This window comes from Dipodomys spectabilis, unplaced genomic scaffold, assembly GCF_019054845.1.
Source record: "Dipodomys spectabilis isolate Male_0828 unplaced genomic scaffold, ASM1905484v1 ptg000018l, whole genome shotgun sequence".
NCBI lineage: Eukaryota > Metazoa > Chordata > Mammalia > Rodentia > Heteromyidae > Dipodomys > Dipodomys spectabilis.
Window position 1 is genome coordinate 17179753 of NW_024870695.1, and position 17016 is coordinate 17196768.

The 17016-nt window shown below is 39.5% G+C and overlaps 1 protein-coding gene across 7 annotated transcripts in view; it reads right to left on the reverse strand.

Moving 5' to 3' along the window:
* Spag9 (sperm associated antigen 9) overlaps positions 1-17016 on the reverse strand; it is a 128543-nt gene that overhangs the window by 70503 nt on the left and 41024 nt on the right. For 5 of the 7 annotated variants that reach the window (XM_042670800.1, XM_042670791.1, XM_042670784.1 and 2 more), the window contains 2 exons: positions 11401-11495; positions 3560-3710 (listed from right to left, as the gene is read on the reverse strand). In XM_042670800.1, coding sequence (XP_042526734.1) covers positions 3560-3710; positions 11401-11495 — 246 coding nt within the window. Of the gene's footprint in view, positions 1-3559; positions 3711-10535; positions 10697-11400; positions 11496-17016 lie in introns of those variants that run through there. The other 2 variants (XM_042670827.1, XM_042670818.1) reach the window with 1 other exon arrangement.

The following is a 17016-nucleotide window of genomic DNA, read 5'->3' on the forward strand; positions in this document are numbered from 1 at the left end:
CAGGTCCTCTGCTTATAACCCATTATGTGATTTTTATCACAGAGCATTTTCATTTTAACCTAACTTTGGAGAAAAACTATGCTAGCAAAATTCATGTTCATCATCAATTTTTCCATACTGAAATCAAAGCATGAAGTACATAATAAAAATAAAGAAATAGAGGTCATCTCAAAGTTCTCAGGAGAAATGAAAGTTATAGGGTATTTTCAATTATAACTCTACTCCAATTCCTATCTCACATGGAAACCAAGATGAAAGACATGCCTTCCGGTCCATAAAGGAACTCAGTCTGTGATTCCGGCCCCTGATAAAGTCAGAGAATGACATCTGATTCTTTATAAGGGTTTCACTAAATAATAAATTATTTCTAATTATCAGACATTTCACATTTTGTAATATACCACTTCTTTCTTGACAAGTAATCTTTAGCTTGAGTCTTTAGCTTTTTTAGTGATTCCATGTTTAGACCAAGTATGTTTGTGTGGATGTGTAGGCTGATTTGGAAACTTTCTGGGGGGTACTGGTCTTACTATTTTCAGTCAGGACACAAAAGGTCCTTGGGTTTAAATCCCCATTAATCATTTCTTAATTGGTTTATAACCTGCCAGTAAAGTTCTGCCACAGCTTGTCACTGGATTAAATAACAAAGAGAATTAGAATAATCTGTTTCTCGCTTACAATCTAATTTATTTTTGTTTCGATGGTACTAGAGTTTAAACTCAGAGCCTTGTACTTGCTAGGCAAGTGTTGCTCTACTGCTTAGTCACACATCTAGCCCAGTTTTTCACTGGTTATTTTTGAGATACATTCCTTCCAGGAATTTGCCTGAGCATTGATTACACTACTTTAGACTTCCAATTTTTGCTGTGATGACCAGAGTATACTACTGAGTCTGGCTGAGATGGAGTCTTGCAGACTTTTCTGTGAGGGCAGGTGTAGAAACAGGATGTTCCCATTCTGTCTTTTACGTAGCTTGGGACGATAGGCACATACTACTATGCCCAATTATTGGTTAAGGAATTTCTCAAACTTCTCTACCTGGGCTGCCCTCAAACTAGGAGAGTCTGTCTCCAAGTAGCTAGGATTACCAGTGTGAACCAACGATGCCCAGCCAATAATCTTCTCTTTGGTACAGTTTTAGGTAATAATTAAAATATAGCTACCATATTGTATACCTTTTTGATATTAATGAAGTATTCCTTTTGTTTTGGGAAGAGGGATGAGTGTTTTGAAAAACCTATTTAATCTACATGCAAGCTTAAAAAAAAAAATCAACTGTGGCCATTGGAGTAAAAAATGAGCGAGAGGGGGCTGGGAAGGTGGCTCAGTGGTAGAGTGCTTGCCTTGCATGCATAAGGCCCTGGGTTCAATTCCTCAGCACCACATAAGCAAAAAGAAAAAAGCTGGAAGTGGCTCTATGGCTCAAGTGGTAGAGCGCTAGCCTTGAGCTGAAGAGCTGAGGGACAGCGCCCAGGCCCAGAGTTCAGGCCCCACGACCAGATTAAAAAAAAAAAAAAAAAAGAATGAGCGTGAACTAATACTGAACATGATTAACATCTACCAAACTGAACGATATGCAGGGAAAAGGAATAGATTTTTTGTTTTTTATTTGGGGGGGGGGGGGGCAGTCTTGGGGCTTGAACTCAGGGCCTGGGTACTGTCCCTGAGCTTCTTTTGTTCAAGGCTAGCATACCACCACTTGAGCCACAGCTCCATTTCTGCCTTTTTTTTTTTTTCCTGTGTATGTGGTACTGAGGAATTGAACCCAGGGCCTCATGCATGCAAGACAAGCACTCTACCACTAAGCCACCTTCTCAGCCCCAAGGGATCTTATTGTTAAAAATGCTATAGACTCAGCATAGTGGTTCATACCATAATCCTAACTACTCATAAGGCAGAGATCAGAACCATTATGTTTCCAAGTATGGGCAAAAGTTAGTAAGATGCTCATCTCAACAAATAAGCCAGGCTCAGTGGCACAAAAAGGACAGGGAGGATAATTGTGGCCTGAGGCTGGTCCTGGTAGTATTAAAAAACAAACAAGCAAAACAATCAGCAAGCCCTTATCCAAAAAATAAAGACAAATGAGGTAGAGTGGCTTCTTAGTAAGCAAGAAGCCCTTAGTTCAACATGCAGTACTGCCAAAAATAAAAAATGTAACATCTAAAACAGGTAATTCATTCAAAAAAATCTTATTTTGAATACCTACAAAATACCTACAATATGCTGTACAGTTTTCTATGTGCTGGAAACACAAAAGGAAATACATCTCCATCTCCTGGAATTTATCTTTTCAGTGTGAAAAAGAAACAAGGCAAATAAATAAATGGAAAGATATTAGGAGCTAGTAAGAACTATCTCTACATTCTAAGATCATGTATGTATTATGAAGAAAAATATGAAAAAGGAGATAGTGTTTAAATGAAGTACTTGTATCCAAACAGGTGGCCTATGTGTTTTATGACAGGGTAGATTTTTGTTGTTGTTGTTGGTCATGGGGCTTGAACTCTGGGCCTGGGTGCTGTCCCTCAGCTCTTCAGTTCAAGGCTAGCGCTCTACCACTTGAGTCACAGTGCAACTTCCAGCTTTTTCTGCTTATGTGGTGCTGAGGAATCAAATCCAGGGCCACATGCATGCAAAGCAAACATTCTACCACTGAGCCAACTTCCCAGGCCCAGCGTAGATTTTATAATATAACAAGACTTCTTTTTTATAATCAATCTTTAAACATATTCACACAGAATATAACTTTAAAGTTTTGTTTTTGAGGTAGGGTCTTGGTATATTGCCCAGGCTAGTCTCAAACACCTAGGCTCAAGCAACCATCCTGCCCTAGCTTCCACAGCAATTGGTATCAAAGAATAGGACACCTTTCTAATTTAAAATAAAAAGGTTTTTGTTTTTTTGTTTTTGCCAGTCCTGAGGCTTGAACTCTGGGTCTGAGCATTGTCCCTAAGCTTTTATGCTCAAGACTAGGGCTCTACTTCTTGAGCCACAGCTCTACTTCTGGCTTTTTGTGGTTAATTGGTGATAAGAGTCTCATGGACTTTCCTGCCTGGGCTGGCTTCTAACCAGGATCCTTAGATCTCAGTCTCTTGAGTAGCTAGGATGAAAAATGTGAGCCACTAGCCTCCGGCAAAGATTTAAAAAGTGAATTATTAGTGATCTTCACTCTACCACTCTACCACTTGAGCCACAGCGCCACTTCCAGCTTTTTTTTTCTGCTTATGTGGTGCTGAGGAATCGAACCCAGGGCCTCAGGCATGCAAGGCAAGCGCTCTACCACTGAGCCACTTTCCCAGCCCTAGAAATTAATTTCTATCGTTAATATGCCAAGCAAGATGTAACAATGCTTCATTTTGTTTTCCTATATAACAAACAGAATACTAAAAACTTATATGTACATAGAAAAGCTCATTTCCCATTTTTTAAAAGAAGGTATCAATTTTACAAGATAAAATGCATATAAACTATTATTATACTCTGGTTACCTGTTACTTCTATTTAGATAAAAAGTTTATAAATTGCAACCTGGCAACTTCAACAGAATAAAGCTTACCTTCAGACTGGTATGGGAACGTGGTTGACTTAATTCCTGAAATTTCCACTGCTCTGATCCTGGGGTCTCACCTCCTTTCTGAGTGTCAGGTGTAAGCAATCCATCTCCAGCAGGTAATGGGAAAATCCCTAATGATATAGGGCGTTCTTTTCTATTTGAAGAGGAAAGAAAAAAATTAAACATTCACTTATTTTTATTTTGCCACTGGTTTGTCACAATTTTGTAATAAACAGTGATTCTTAAGTCATACTGTCTGTCTGTCCAGCTGAATAAGTGAACTTGCCAAAGAAAAGTCTACGAAGGGCTGGGAAGGTGGCTCAGTGGTAGAGCACTTGCCTTGCGTGCTCGAGGCCCTGGGTTTGATTCCTCAGCACCACATAAGCAAAAAGAAAAAAGCTGGAAGTGGCGCTGTAGCTCAAGTGGTAGAGTGCTAGCCTTGAGCTGAAGAGCTGAGGGACAGCGCCCAGGCCCAGAGTTCAGGCCCCACGACCGGACCCCCCGCCCCCCCCCCAAAAAAAAAGAAGAAGAAAAGTCTACGAAATTTAAATCAGCCTCAGAAATTAATTTAGAAAAATGTCAAGAAAGTTTAAGAAATATGGCTAAGTTACTGATAATTCTTCCCCTGGTCTAGCCTAGTTTCACTTGAAGTGTTATGGAGCAACTGCAGCCTTTTCCTTTAAAGGAGCCCAGCCTAGGGCTGGGAAGGTGGCTCAGTGGTAGAGCGCTTGCCTTGCATGCCTGAGGCCCTGGGTTCGATTCCTCAGTACCACATAAGCAAAAAGAAAAAAAGCCAGAAGTGGTGCTGTGGCTCAATTGGTAGAGCACTAACCTTGAGCTGAAGAGCTGAGAGACAGTGTCCAGGCCCAGAGTTCCGGCCCACGATTGGACCCCCCCAAAAATAATAAATAAATAAAGGAGCCCAACCTCTGCTCCTAGATATCCCACAGCCTCATGCTAGTCCCCAAGTGTTTGCTGAAGCCTCTTCAGCCCAGTAACCCTTTCTGCCTAGACAGAAATCGGTATACAAATTGAATCAAGGCTATTAATTAAATGGCAAAAAGAACTAAAAAAGATTTTTCTCTTTCCTAGAGTAGAAAAGTTGTATTGTTCCATATACCACACTATAGGGGTCCCTTTCAGGAATAATACATAAGAGAAATACTGAGTTTTCTTCCATACAAGCAGCCCCCAAAATTCTATGAAAGAATTGTTGACTATCAATGTTTTATGGAAAATTTCAATAGACAAAACTTATCATTTTAATAATAATAAAATTTCAACAAGAAACATGCTTTGTTGATCTAAAGTTTCCAAATGCAAATGCTTTTAAAAGGATAGAAATGAAGTTACTATAACAGTTGATAATTCATCATTTCTTTACACTAAAATGCAGGTAGGAAGAACAATAAGAGACAGGATTTGGGGGCTTGGAAGGTGGCTCAGTGGTAGAGCGCTTGCCTTGCATGCATGAGGCCCTGGGTTTGATTCCTCAGCATCAGATAAGCAGAAAAAGCCAGAAGGGGCACTTTGGCTCAAGTGGTAAAGCACTAGCCTTGAGCTGAACAGCTGAGGGACAGCGCCCAGGCCCAGAGTTCAAGCCCCACAACCGACAAAAAAAAAAAAAAAAGAGAGAGAGAGGATTTTAATACTAAATCTGTTTGTACCAGAACAATAATTTTATTAAATTAAGGTAGCCATCTATTCAATTTTCTATCATTTATCACTGATCCATACCCCATGCTAGTCAGCAACAAAGTTTATTTTTAGCAACAAAGTTTTTATAAAGTCAATGTCAAAAAGAGGCATCATTTGTTATTTCTCTACTAAATAATACAGTAATATATTTGACATGTCAACAGTTCCATAATGTGGAACTTGTTCCTTATTTTATTTTATTTTTCTGGGGGGGGTCCGGTCGTGGGGCCTGAACTCTGGGCCTGGGCGCTGTCCCTCAGCTCTTCAGCTCAAGGCTAGTGCTCTACCACTTGAGTCACAGCGCTACTTCCGGCTTTTGTTCCTTATTTTAAATTATATCTGTTCTGCTTCTTTAATTTTAAAATGTCCTTTCTTTTTATTAAAGAATGTATAGGTGTTGATAGTGAGGTTTTCTCCTCCCCAAATCAAAAATGAAAAGTTGTCAATCTGATATTTATCTTAAATTTTGAGAAGAGAAAATCCAAGGGTCTAAGACTACTAGTTGACCTCTATTTTCTTTTATTTTTTTATTTTTAAGTAGTTGTTCAAAGGAGTTGCCATTCAACAAAGCATTTTATGAATACATTGTGCCTGGTCAATGTTACTCCTTTCAACATTCTTACCCCTCCCTCTCAACCTCCTTGACCTCCATGGTATAACATCTCTTTTCAAGAGTTAAGTAAAAAGTGACTGGGAATTTAATCAGACTCAAGTCTAATGGAAAGCTTTATAACCCAAAATACAAAGGTAACTAGGAAGACAACAGACTGCAAATGAATTATCACACTGCAAACAAATCAAAATATAAGCTACATATTACAGTATCTTCTTATATACTACCAACACATTTTCATATATATTAATTACCTTAAAAAAAAATAAAGCGGGCCGGGTGCTGGTGGCTCATGCCTGTAATCCTAGCTACTCAGCAGGCTGAGATCTGAGGATCGCGGTTCAAAGCCAGCCCGGGCAGGAGAGACTGTGAGACTCCTATCTCCAATAAACCACCAGAAAACCGGAAAGTGGTAGAGCGCTCGCCTTGAGCTGAAGAGCTGAGGGACAGTACCCAGGCCCAGAGTTCAAGCCCCACCACCACCAACAAAAAAAAAAACCGGGGCTGGGAAGGTGGCTCAGTAGTAGAGCGCTTGTCTTGCATGCATGAGGCCCTGGGTTCGATTCCACACCACCACATAAGCGGGAAGTGGCGCTGTGGCTCAAATGGTAGAGCGCTAGCCTTGAGCCGAAGAGCTGAGGGACAGCACCTAGGCACAGAGTTGAGACCCCACGACTGGACCAAAAAAAAAGCTTTAAATGGTTGGAGGTATTAATTCAGGCCTACCTTTCCTACTAAATCTACAATTCAAAAAACAGGTGCAGGTGGCTCATGCCTATAATCCTAGCTACTCAGGAGGCTGAGATCTGAGGATCGAGGTTCAAAGCCATCCTGGGCAGTAAAGCCCGTGAGACTCTTATCTCCAATAAACCACTAGAAAACCAGGAAGTGGAGCTGTGGCTCAAGCAGTAGAGTGCTCGCCTTGAGCTGAAGAGCTGAGGGACAGCGCCCAAGCCCAGAGTTCAAGCTCCAGGACCGCCCCCCACCCCCCAAAAAAATGCTTTAAATGGTTGAAGGTATAAATTCAGGCCTAACTTTCCTACTAAATCTGCAGTTCAAAATACAAGTAGAAGCAGTGCCAGTGCTCATGCTATTCAGGAGGTTGAGATCTGAAGATCTCAAAGCCAGCCTGAGCAGGAAAGTATATGAGACATTTATCTCCAATTAACCACCAGAAAACCAGAAGGGGCATTATGACTCAAAGTGGTAGATTATTAGACTTGAGCAATAAACCTTGGGGATAGCAGCAAGCCTCAAGTTCAATCCCCACAACTGACCCAAAAAAGAAAAAAGAAGTTAGAATTCCCAACTTTTTATTTTGCTTTTTTCAGTCATTCAGAGAAACTGCTCTGTAGTAACAGGACTTCTCTTCAGATACTAATTAACAGTCTGACAATAGGGCCAATAATGCTTTGCATTACTCTCTGGAAAAAAAGTGTGCTGCCATATACTCCTCTTGTTATTGCGTTACTAAATTACACACATGAGTTGAGGGGAGGAAAAAAAGGCATGTAATTATGCAAATTCAACAGAATTTTACTTTTAAAAAGAAACAGAAGAAAACTGTAGTGCTATACTATATTGGTAGGCATCTTTGCTACTGCATGTATTTGTCACAAAAATAACGAGAGAGAGAGAGAAAGAGAGAAAGAGAGAAAGATAGAAAGAGAGAGAGAGAGAGAGAGATCTGTAGAAAAATACCAACAGGCAGATTTATACCCCAAGACTGAAACACTAGCTATCACTCTCTAGTAATACTACTGGCTAATATATATAAAAACAAAGCTATCATCAACTGTTTCCAATTAACCATCAAAAAGCTGGAAGTGAAGATGTGGTTCATATGGTAGGGGGCTACCCTTGGACACAAAAGTTCAAGGACAACACCCAGGCCCAGAGTTCAAGTCTTGGGCCTGGCACAGTAAAATATATACATACATACTTCATAGATATGTCTACTTTAAAGGATGCATTTGTTGAACACTCACCAGGTGTTCAGGTACTGATCCAGATAATTTATTAACTTATCTCTTTTAATCCATACCAGAACATTGGGATTACTTTTCTGGTTTTCAGAGTAGAAATAATTATGCTCAACAACTTTAAGTAATAGTAACTGGCCAGGATTAAAAGCCAACTTTAGCAAGGCCCTTGTGGCTCCACCTATAATCCTAGCTACTCAGGAGGCTGAGATCTGAAAGATCAAGGTTTACAGCCCAGGCAGTAAAGTCTGTGAAACTCTTATCTCAAATTAACTACCTAAAAACCAGAAGTGGAGCTGTAGCTTCAAGTGGTGGAGCAGTAGACTTGGGCAAAAACTCTGGGACAGCGCCCAGGCCCTGAATTGAGTTCAAGCCCTACATAGGATCAAAAACAAAAATAAAGTCAGCTCTGGTTAAAAAAAAAGGTGACTATGAAATCAATATGATTGTGCAATTTACTATATACATATATAATTTAATTAAATGCAAATCTAATCTCACTTTTGGGGAGGATGAGGGGGGTATCAGTCATGGGGCTTGAACTCAGGTCCTGGGTGCCATACCTTCTTTTTTTAAAAGATCCAATGAGATTTAAGTACCTTCAGAGGAAAAAAGTCAAGCACAGAGAGCGTAAATTGCCAAAGGTCCAAATACTGCTCCCCAGGGGCAGAGCAGTCCAACTCCAAAGCCCCTCTTACCCACTTCCTGGCACTGCCTTCTCAAATGGATCTTAGTTTAATAATTTTATGCTGGGTGCCAGTAGCTTACACTTGTAATCCTAGCTACTCAGGGGACTGAGTTCTGAGGTTTACAATTCAAACCCAAATCAGGTAGACAAATCTATGACACTCTTATCTCCAACTAACCAGCAAAAAGTGAAGGTGTCACTCACCAGACCAACCTTGAGTAAAAACCCACTCAAGAAAGAAAGGTCAGTGGCTCTGTGGCTCAAAGTGGTAGAGCACTAGTCTTAAGCAAAAGAGCTCCACAGGACAGTGTGCAAGCCTTGAGTTCAAACCCCATGACTGACCCAAAGGGGGGAAAAAAAGAAGAATTGCTAAGAAAGAAAGGTCTTGCTGGGGCCAGTAGCTCACACCTATAATCCTAGCTACTCAGGAAGCTGAGATCTGAGGATCACGATTCAAAGCCAGCCCAGGAGGGAAAGTCCATGAAACTCTTATCTCCAATAAACCACCAGAAAACCGCAAGTGGCGCTATAGCTCAAGTAGTAGAGCGCTAGCCTTGAGCTGAAGAGCTGAGGAACAGAGCCCAGGCCCAGAGTTCAAGCCCCACAACTGATCACACACACACACACAAATTTGCCCAGGCCCTGAGTTCAAGCTCCATGGCCAACAACATCAAATAATGATAATAATAATAATTTTATTTTTTTCTTGAGTCTATATATTTTTTAGTTCCTTAAAGCCGCAATATACAGATCTATATGCAAATCTTTTGTACTAATAATACATACAAGTAATTAGAGCCGTTCCTGAGTTTTTATTAACCAGGAAGGAGCTAGGCATAGTGGTGTATGTATAGACAAGAGAACTAGGAATTTGGGGGCTAGCCTGGGCACTACTTAAGAGTTCTAGGCTAGGCTGAGCTCCATATACTATCTCTAAATAAATAGAAAGATAATACACACATATATACATAATTCAACACTTAGTTAAGACTGTAGATGGAATCTAATTTGTGTCTTTAATTAAAATTGAATATGAACTGGCCTACAAAAGAAAAGGAACACATTGAAGGACCTAACTACTTGAATTGTTCTTAATTTATCTAAGTCCACAATTAGTATTTACATATTTTGTAACTGTTTAAATAATTCTGAACCTTCTTTTAAAATCATGTACAAAACAGAAATCTGAACAAACCAGATACTTTGAGTTTGATAAATTACAAAACATTAAAAGCCCAAACTGTAAGCCTCTAAAATGCAAAAGATGGCTCTTACAAGCTACAAGCAGAGCGAACAGCAATAAAGCTACAGAGATTAATGACTAACCCCACAAATAGGCATGGGTATTTATCATCCAGGACTACAAAGAAAAGAAAGGGTGACATCTGACCCAACAATAGTGAATAGGCTTTGCAAAGCTTTCCCAACTTTGATGTGCGGAAATGCACTGCTGCCCTAAAAAGTTGAAATTCTTTTACTTTAAAATATATTTTATTTTAGGAGGAAAACATTTAAATTTTTGCTTCCTGTGAGATGTTATTAAAATTGTAAAATTTTAACTTAATAGCAAAACCTCCATCAGGCAAAGGATAAAAATTAGAACAAAATTAATCCATGGCCTATGACTAATTTTTTGCAAGATCTATCTAGCATAAAAGATATTTGTTCCTAAATGCTCAGAAGCTAAGCCCAGAGGTTGTACACACTTAAACCTGGTGCTCTACTCTTGCTCTCAGTTCACTCTTTGAACATTATCTCTAAAACAAGATCACAATGACCTTGTATAATATAAAAACCCTTTTCTTTGGTCAGAAATTTCTAAACACAAAGCAATATTCCTAAGTGGTGGCCTCCAAATTACTATAAATAGTAATAGACATTCTAGCTTCAGGCCATTTTCTATTGTTTCAATCTGCAATAGAAATGGTTACAAAGCAGACCATGGCAATAAAATTTCTTAAAACCAGCCACACAGGGGCTTCCAAAAGACTAGAGTACCTGAGTATCCTTGGTAGGTTCTGCGTCAGAGCTGGCACACCAGTAGAAATAGAAAAGTGCACAAGCAGCAAAACAGAGAGAGATACTAAGATAGCAGAATTAATGACCACCGCCCCGCCAACAAAGCCAAACACAAACAGCAGCATGCATCCAGGACTCATGGCGCTGTGCTGGCATGGTGAAACGTCCGAACCAGGAGGCCTACACGGGGGCCAAAGGAATATCTTTGTAGTGAGGATCTGTCATTCAGCTGCTGCCACAAAAACAATGCCATCAGCAGCAGCTTTCCACTCCATCCTGCAGCGGCTCCCAAGCGATGACGTCATTCCGCTATCCTCACCTCATAACCATAGAGCTGCTGCTCCTAGCATTTATGCAGCAATCCAGAGCGACAAGCAGCCTGTTAACTATTTTCCTCTCTAGTAAGAATCCGAGCTTAGCTCATTGGCTACAATGCTAAAGATCTACATAATTTATTCATGCTCCTACACCAAACAGATGGCTAGCTAATCCTTTCAAACATGCCTCTGCAACAGAAAGGACCAACAATATAGGAGAAATAAAAATATTTCTGCATTTCCACAAACTAGAAAATTTCATACCTAGTTTAATTTTCATTAAGTAACAAAAACAATCAAAATACTGTTTTGATATGCTGTTTATATAAGCATAGGTCACAATATGCCTTTTTAATAGTGAAGTTTCTTTCTATGTTTCCACGCTTTTCTCTCGTACAGCATTCCAACCACAGAGAGAGCTTTCTGAATCAGCCTAACTATTGTTCCAGGATTAAAGAACAAAAGAAACAAATAAAAAAGACATTATTTCACTTTTTCTCAAGGCAAAATGTACGATAAAAGCTTACCTAATTCTACTATGAGCTGTAGACTCTAGTTGATCACTCCCTGAGAGTTGATGAAGTTTTGTTCTTTCTAAGTGCTCCATGTAATTATGGATCATCTATTTTCAAAAAGAAAGAAAAATAAAACACAAAGTTTAAGGCTGGAATAAAATAAAGTATTATAATAAGCCAAACATTTTTGTATTATTCTTATTTATAAGATAACTCTCAATCCTATGTAGATTATTAAGAAATTAAAAAATTAATGGTAAAGGAATATGCAAATGATAAAATTTAAAAGATGCTAATGTTCATAAAAATAGCCAATTTCTTGCCTATCATAGCCAAAAAACTGTTAAGTGTATACCAAAATAATATTGGTATAAAGAGAAAAATAACAGCATTTGAGAAACTTTTTATTGAAATGTGAAATAAGTTAATGTGAAACTTCAGAAAAAGCCAAATTCTTAATGTGTTTCTTTTTCTCATGTTAAGATGGACTAGCAAAGATCATTTTTAATTTATTAATTGCAAACCAAGATGTTTATTTCTTGTTCTGTAGACTTAATTGAGAAGGCTAAAATATTTTTGTTTGCTAACTTACATTACTTAACATAATCATCTATAATAATAGCAACAAGTTAATGCAAGTGAAAAATACCAAAGCTTTTTGAGTTTTAGCTAAGGAAACATGACAAAAATGCTAACTATGGAATTAAAAAAAATTTCAAGAATATAAAGTACAAAAACTATTAAGAAATCATAAGATCTATATTTTCACATTTAAGGATCCTAAATTTAAAATTATGGCAAAAATATAAACATTTCAGGTACTAGTGGCTCACGCCTATAATCCTAGCTACTCAGGAGGCTGAAACCAGCCTGGGCAGGAAAGTACGTAAGATTTTTTAAATTTTTTTTTTTTTGCCAGTCCTGGGCTTGAACTCAAGGCCTGGGCACTGTCCCTGGGCTTTTGTTCAAGCCTCGTATTCTACCACTTGAGCCACAGAGCCACTTTTGGCTTTTTCTGTTTATGTGGTACTAAGGAATCAAACCCAGGGCCTCATGCATTCTAGGCAAGCACTACCACTAAGCCACATTCCTGGCCCTGTAAGTTTTATCTCCAATAAACTACTCAAAAAAGCCAGAAGTGGTGCTATGGCCCCCTTGAGCAAAAGAAGGGCAGGGACAGTGCCCAGGCCCAGGACTGGAAAAAAAAAAAAGGGAAGTGAACCAGTTTTGATCACAAAGGGGCCAGTGGTGTGCCTGCCTAGTTAGTATGTGGCAGGTTTGAGCCCAAGAACAGGTAAAAATAAAAGTCTGTGAGACTCTTATTTCCAATAAATTACACACACACACACACACACACACACACACACACACACACACACACACTAGAAGTAGAGGTGTGTCTCAAGGTTTGAGCCCAAGAACAGGTAAAAATAAAAGTCTGTGAGACTCTTATTTCCAATAAATTACACACACACACACACACACACACACACACACACACACACACTAGAAGTAGAGGTGTGTCTCAAGGTTTGAGCCCAAGAACAGGTAAAAATAAAAGTCTGTGAGACTCTTATTTCCAATAAATCACACACACACACACACACACACACACACACACTAGAAGTAGAGGTGTGTCTCAAGAGACCAAACCTACCAATTCTTCCAATAAATCACACACACACACACACACACTAGAAGTAGAGGTGTGTCTCAAGGTTTGAGCCCAAGAACAGGTAAAAATAAAAGTCTGTGAGACTCTTATTTCCAATAAATCACACACACACACACACACACACACACACACACACTAGAAGTAGAGGTGTGTCTCAAGAGACCAAACCTACCAATTCTTCCAATAAATCACACACACACACACACACACACACACACACACACACACACACACACACACACACACACACACACACACACACACTAGAAGTAGAGGTGTGTCTCAAGAGACCAAACCTACCAATTCTTCCTGCTTTGTTTGGTGGTTAATTGGAGATAAGAGTCTGTCTCATGGACTTTCCTGCCTGTTCTAGCTTTGCCTGTTTAGCTTTGAACAGATTTTCAGATCTCAAAATCCTGAATAGCTAGGATTATAGGCAAGAGCCACTAATACCTCACAATAATGTTTTTAGAAACCCTAACTTGAATTTTTTTTTTTTTGGTCGTGGGTCTTGAATTCTGGGCCTAGGCACTGTCCCTGAGCTCTTCAGCTCAAGGCTAATGCTCTACCACTTGAGCCACAACACCACTTTCTGAGTTTTCTGAGTGGTTTACTGGAGATAAGAGTCTCTGAGAGTTTCCTGCCCAAGCTGGCTCTGAACAATGATCCTCAGATCTCAGCCTCCTGAGTAGCTAGGATCTCAGCCTCTGAGTAGCCACCAGCACTAGGCTCTAACTTGAATTCTTAAAAAATCATTTTATTGGGGCTGGGAAGGTGGCTCAGTGGTAGAGTGCTTGCCTCACATGCATGAGGCCCTGGGTTCAATTCCTCAGCATCACATAAGCAGAAAAAGCCGGAAATGGCACTGTGGCTCAAGTGGTAGGGTGCTAGCCTTGAGCTGAAGAGCTGGGGGACAGCGGCCAGGCCCAGAGTTCAGGCCCATGACCGACAAAAACCAAATAATAAAAATAAAAAAATAGTTGGGCTGAGAAGGTGGCTCAGTGGTAGAGCACTTGCCTTGCATGCATGAGGCTCTGGGTTCAATTCCTCAGCACCACATAAAGAAAAAAACCGGAAGTGGCACTGTGGCTTAAGTGGTAGAGCGTTGGCCTTGAGCTGAAGAGCTGAGGGACAGCACCCAGGCCCAGAGTTCAGGCCTCACGACCGGACCCAAAAAAAATTTTTAAAATTAAAAAACAGTTTTATTGTTATTATAAAGGTGTTATACGGAGAGGTTATAGTTACATAAGTCAGGTAAAGAGTACATTTCTTGCTCTCTCCCAATTTTTCCCTTCTGTCCCCACACACAAGCTAATTTGAATTCTTAAATATTGCATAGTAATCATACAGAATTGATTTGTTCAAATGGAAGAATTTAAGTTTTACTTTAAGCATTTCAAAGGAGAAAACTGAAATTTCTCCCAGATTGCTTTTCTAGTAATTAATCTATTAACTCAATATAGAAAAGTAACTATAAATAAAATACAGAATTGTTTCCCTAAAAATAGTTCATTTTGGTTGATCTTCTATTGTCTTAAATGCTTAATATTTAAAATTTAGAAAAAAGCAAAATAAGACAAAAGTTTAGAAAACAGTGAATTCTAAACCTTTTTCCAATGATATGATATTCTAACATTTCAAAATGGTCCAAATTAATGAAATTACTGACTAAACTAAACTAGCACTCAATAGAAGAGGCTAACAACAAAATGACAGCTATCAATTTACTGAGCACCAATGTCCATTTTAGCCAGTCTATTTATAGCTATTTTTCATTTAATTATCACAACATCAGAGATAATCCCTAGCTGCAGATTAAAATAATTTTCCCAAGCCAATAAGCTAATAATTGCTTTCTGTCACTAGCATTGAGGCTACAACTGAGATCTATCACCCTCAATCATCTGAGCAGTTAAGCATTACCAGACTTATGCTGTATCTGTCCTTTTAGGTATTCTCTAAGCTGGCAATGAGCTCATTGTCCTTTCTGCCTCCCACAGGAAAACCCCACACTCAAAAGCATTTCCTGACATCTAAATTAATATGTATTATATTCTCTAAATGTACAAAAAAGGTAGAAAAAATAAACTACAAATAAAAATTTATTTTTTAATAATAGAATTTCAGAGTATGGGCTGCAGGCATGGCTCAAATTATAGGGCACCAGTCTTGAACAAGAAAACTAAGCAAGCTCAAAATCCCTGGGTTCAAGCCATGGTACTAGCAAAACAAAACAAAACAAAAAACAATAAAGAAACATATAAGCCTGTTTTTCAAAATAAAAGAACCAGTGTAACCAAATAATAAAAGAAGTTCAGCCTGGCGCCAGTGACTCATGCCTGTAATCCTAGCTACTCAGGAGGCTGAGATCTGAGGATCAAGGTTCAAAGCCAGTTGGGGCAGGAAAAGTCCATGAGACTCCAATTAACCACCAGAAAACCAGACGTGGCCCTGTGGCTCAAATGGTAGAGCACTAGCCTTGAGCTGAAGAGCTCAGGGGCAGTGCTCAGGCCAAGTTCAAGCCCCATGACAGACAAAAAAAAAAAAGTTTTCGTGTTACAAAAACCTACTTTGGACAATACAAAATAGAGGGAGAGCCTCTCAGGGCATGGATGAAGCTATGAAAACAGCAGTGTGGCAGGCAGCCTGAGAAAGTTGTCATGTTTACACACAGGCCTAGATCTTTGACCCCATAATAATGATTTTCCTGAGATCCTTCTTCCAGGTCTGACTGTTCTTCCCAAAAAGTGGAGAACCAGAAATATTTTCAGATGAAGTTGATGTCAGTTTGTTTTCCTGTAGAAACATATGCTCATGTTTGCAAAATAGTTGTGTGGAGGAAAAATATAAAATTTCACTTTAGAGTCTCTCAAGAATGTATATATTTTATATACACCTCAATTTTACACTAAATATTTGAATAATTGCTATTACAAACGTTAATTAAGGGGGCTGGGAAGGTGGCTCAGTGGTAGAGCGCTTGTCTTGCATGCAAGAGGCCCTGGGTTTGATTCCTCAGCACCACATAAGCAAGAAAAAGACAGAAATGGCGCTGTGGCTCAAGTGGTAGAGCACTAGCCTTGAACTGAAGAGCTCAGGGACAGTTCCCAGGCCCAGAGTTCAGGCCCCACAACAGACAAAAAGAAAAAAGAAAAGAAAAGAAAAGGGGAAAAAAGTTAATTAAGGCCGGTGCCAGTGGCTCATGCCTGTAATCCTAGCTACTCAGGAGGCTGAGATCTGAGGATCGTGGTTCAAAGCCAGCTGGGGCAGAAAACTCCATGAGACTCTTCTCTCTAATAAACCACCAGAAAAACAGAAGTGGTGTTGTGGCTCAAGTGGTACAGCGCTAGCCTTGAGCTGAAGAGCAGAGGGACAGCGCCCAGGCCCACAGTTCAAACCCCACGATGGGGGGGGGTGGGGGGGGTGAGGGAGGGAGACAAACCTGTGTTTCTAGCTACTTAGGAGGCTGGATCTGAGGATCATGGTTCAATGCCAGCCCAGGTAGGAAAGTCCGTGTGAGACTCTTATTTCCAATAAACTACTCAGAAAAAGCCGTAAGTGGCACTGTGGCTCAAGTAGAACACTAGGGCTTTAGCAAAAGAAGCTCAGAGATAGCACCCAGGCCCTGAATTCAAGCCCCAGGACCAACCAGCACAATAAATAAATACACAAATACATACACACATATATACATACATACGAGCATTACTCATAATAATCAGTTACTTACGACATTTAAACATATTCCTCCAATTATAATTCTCATCAGTGATAACACTACAAATAAATATGTACAAGGTACTTTACGGTCTTGAAATGAACAGTGCAAAAAAAAAAATGTAGAGAATCAAAAACAGGATTTTTAGAAGTCTCAATATCTACCAAGTACAGTTTTATTAAAATATAGGTATTTTTGACATACAGAAAAAAACTGCTATGTAACCAACCTACTC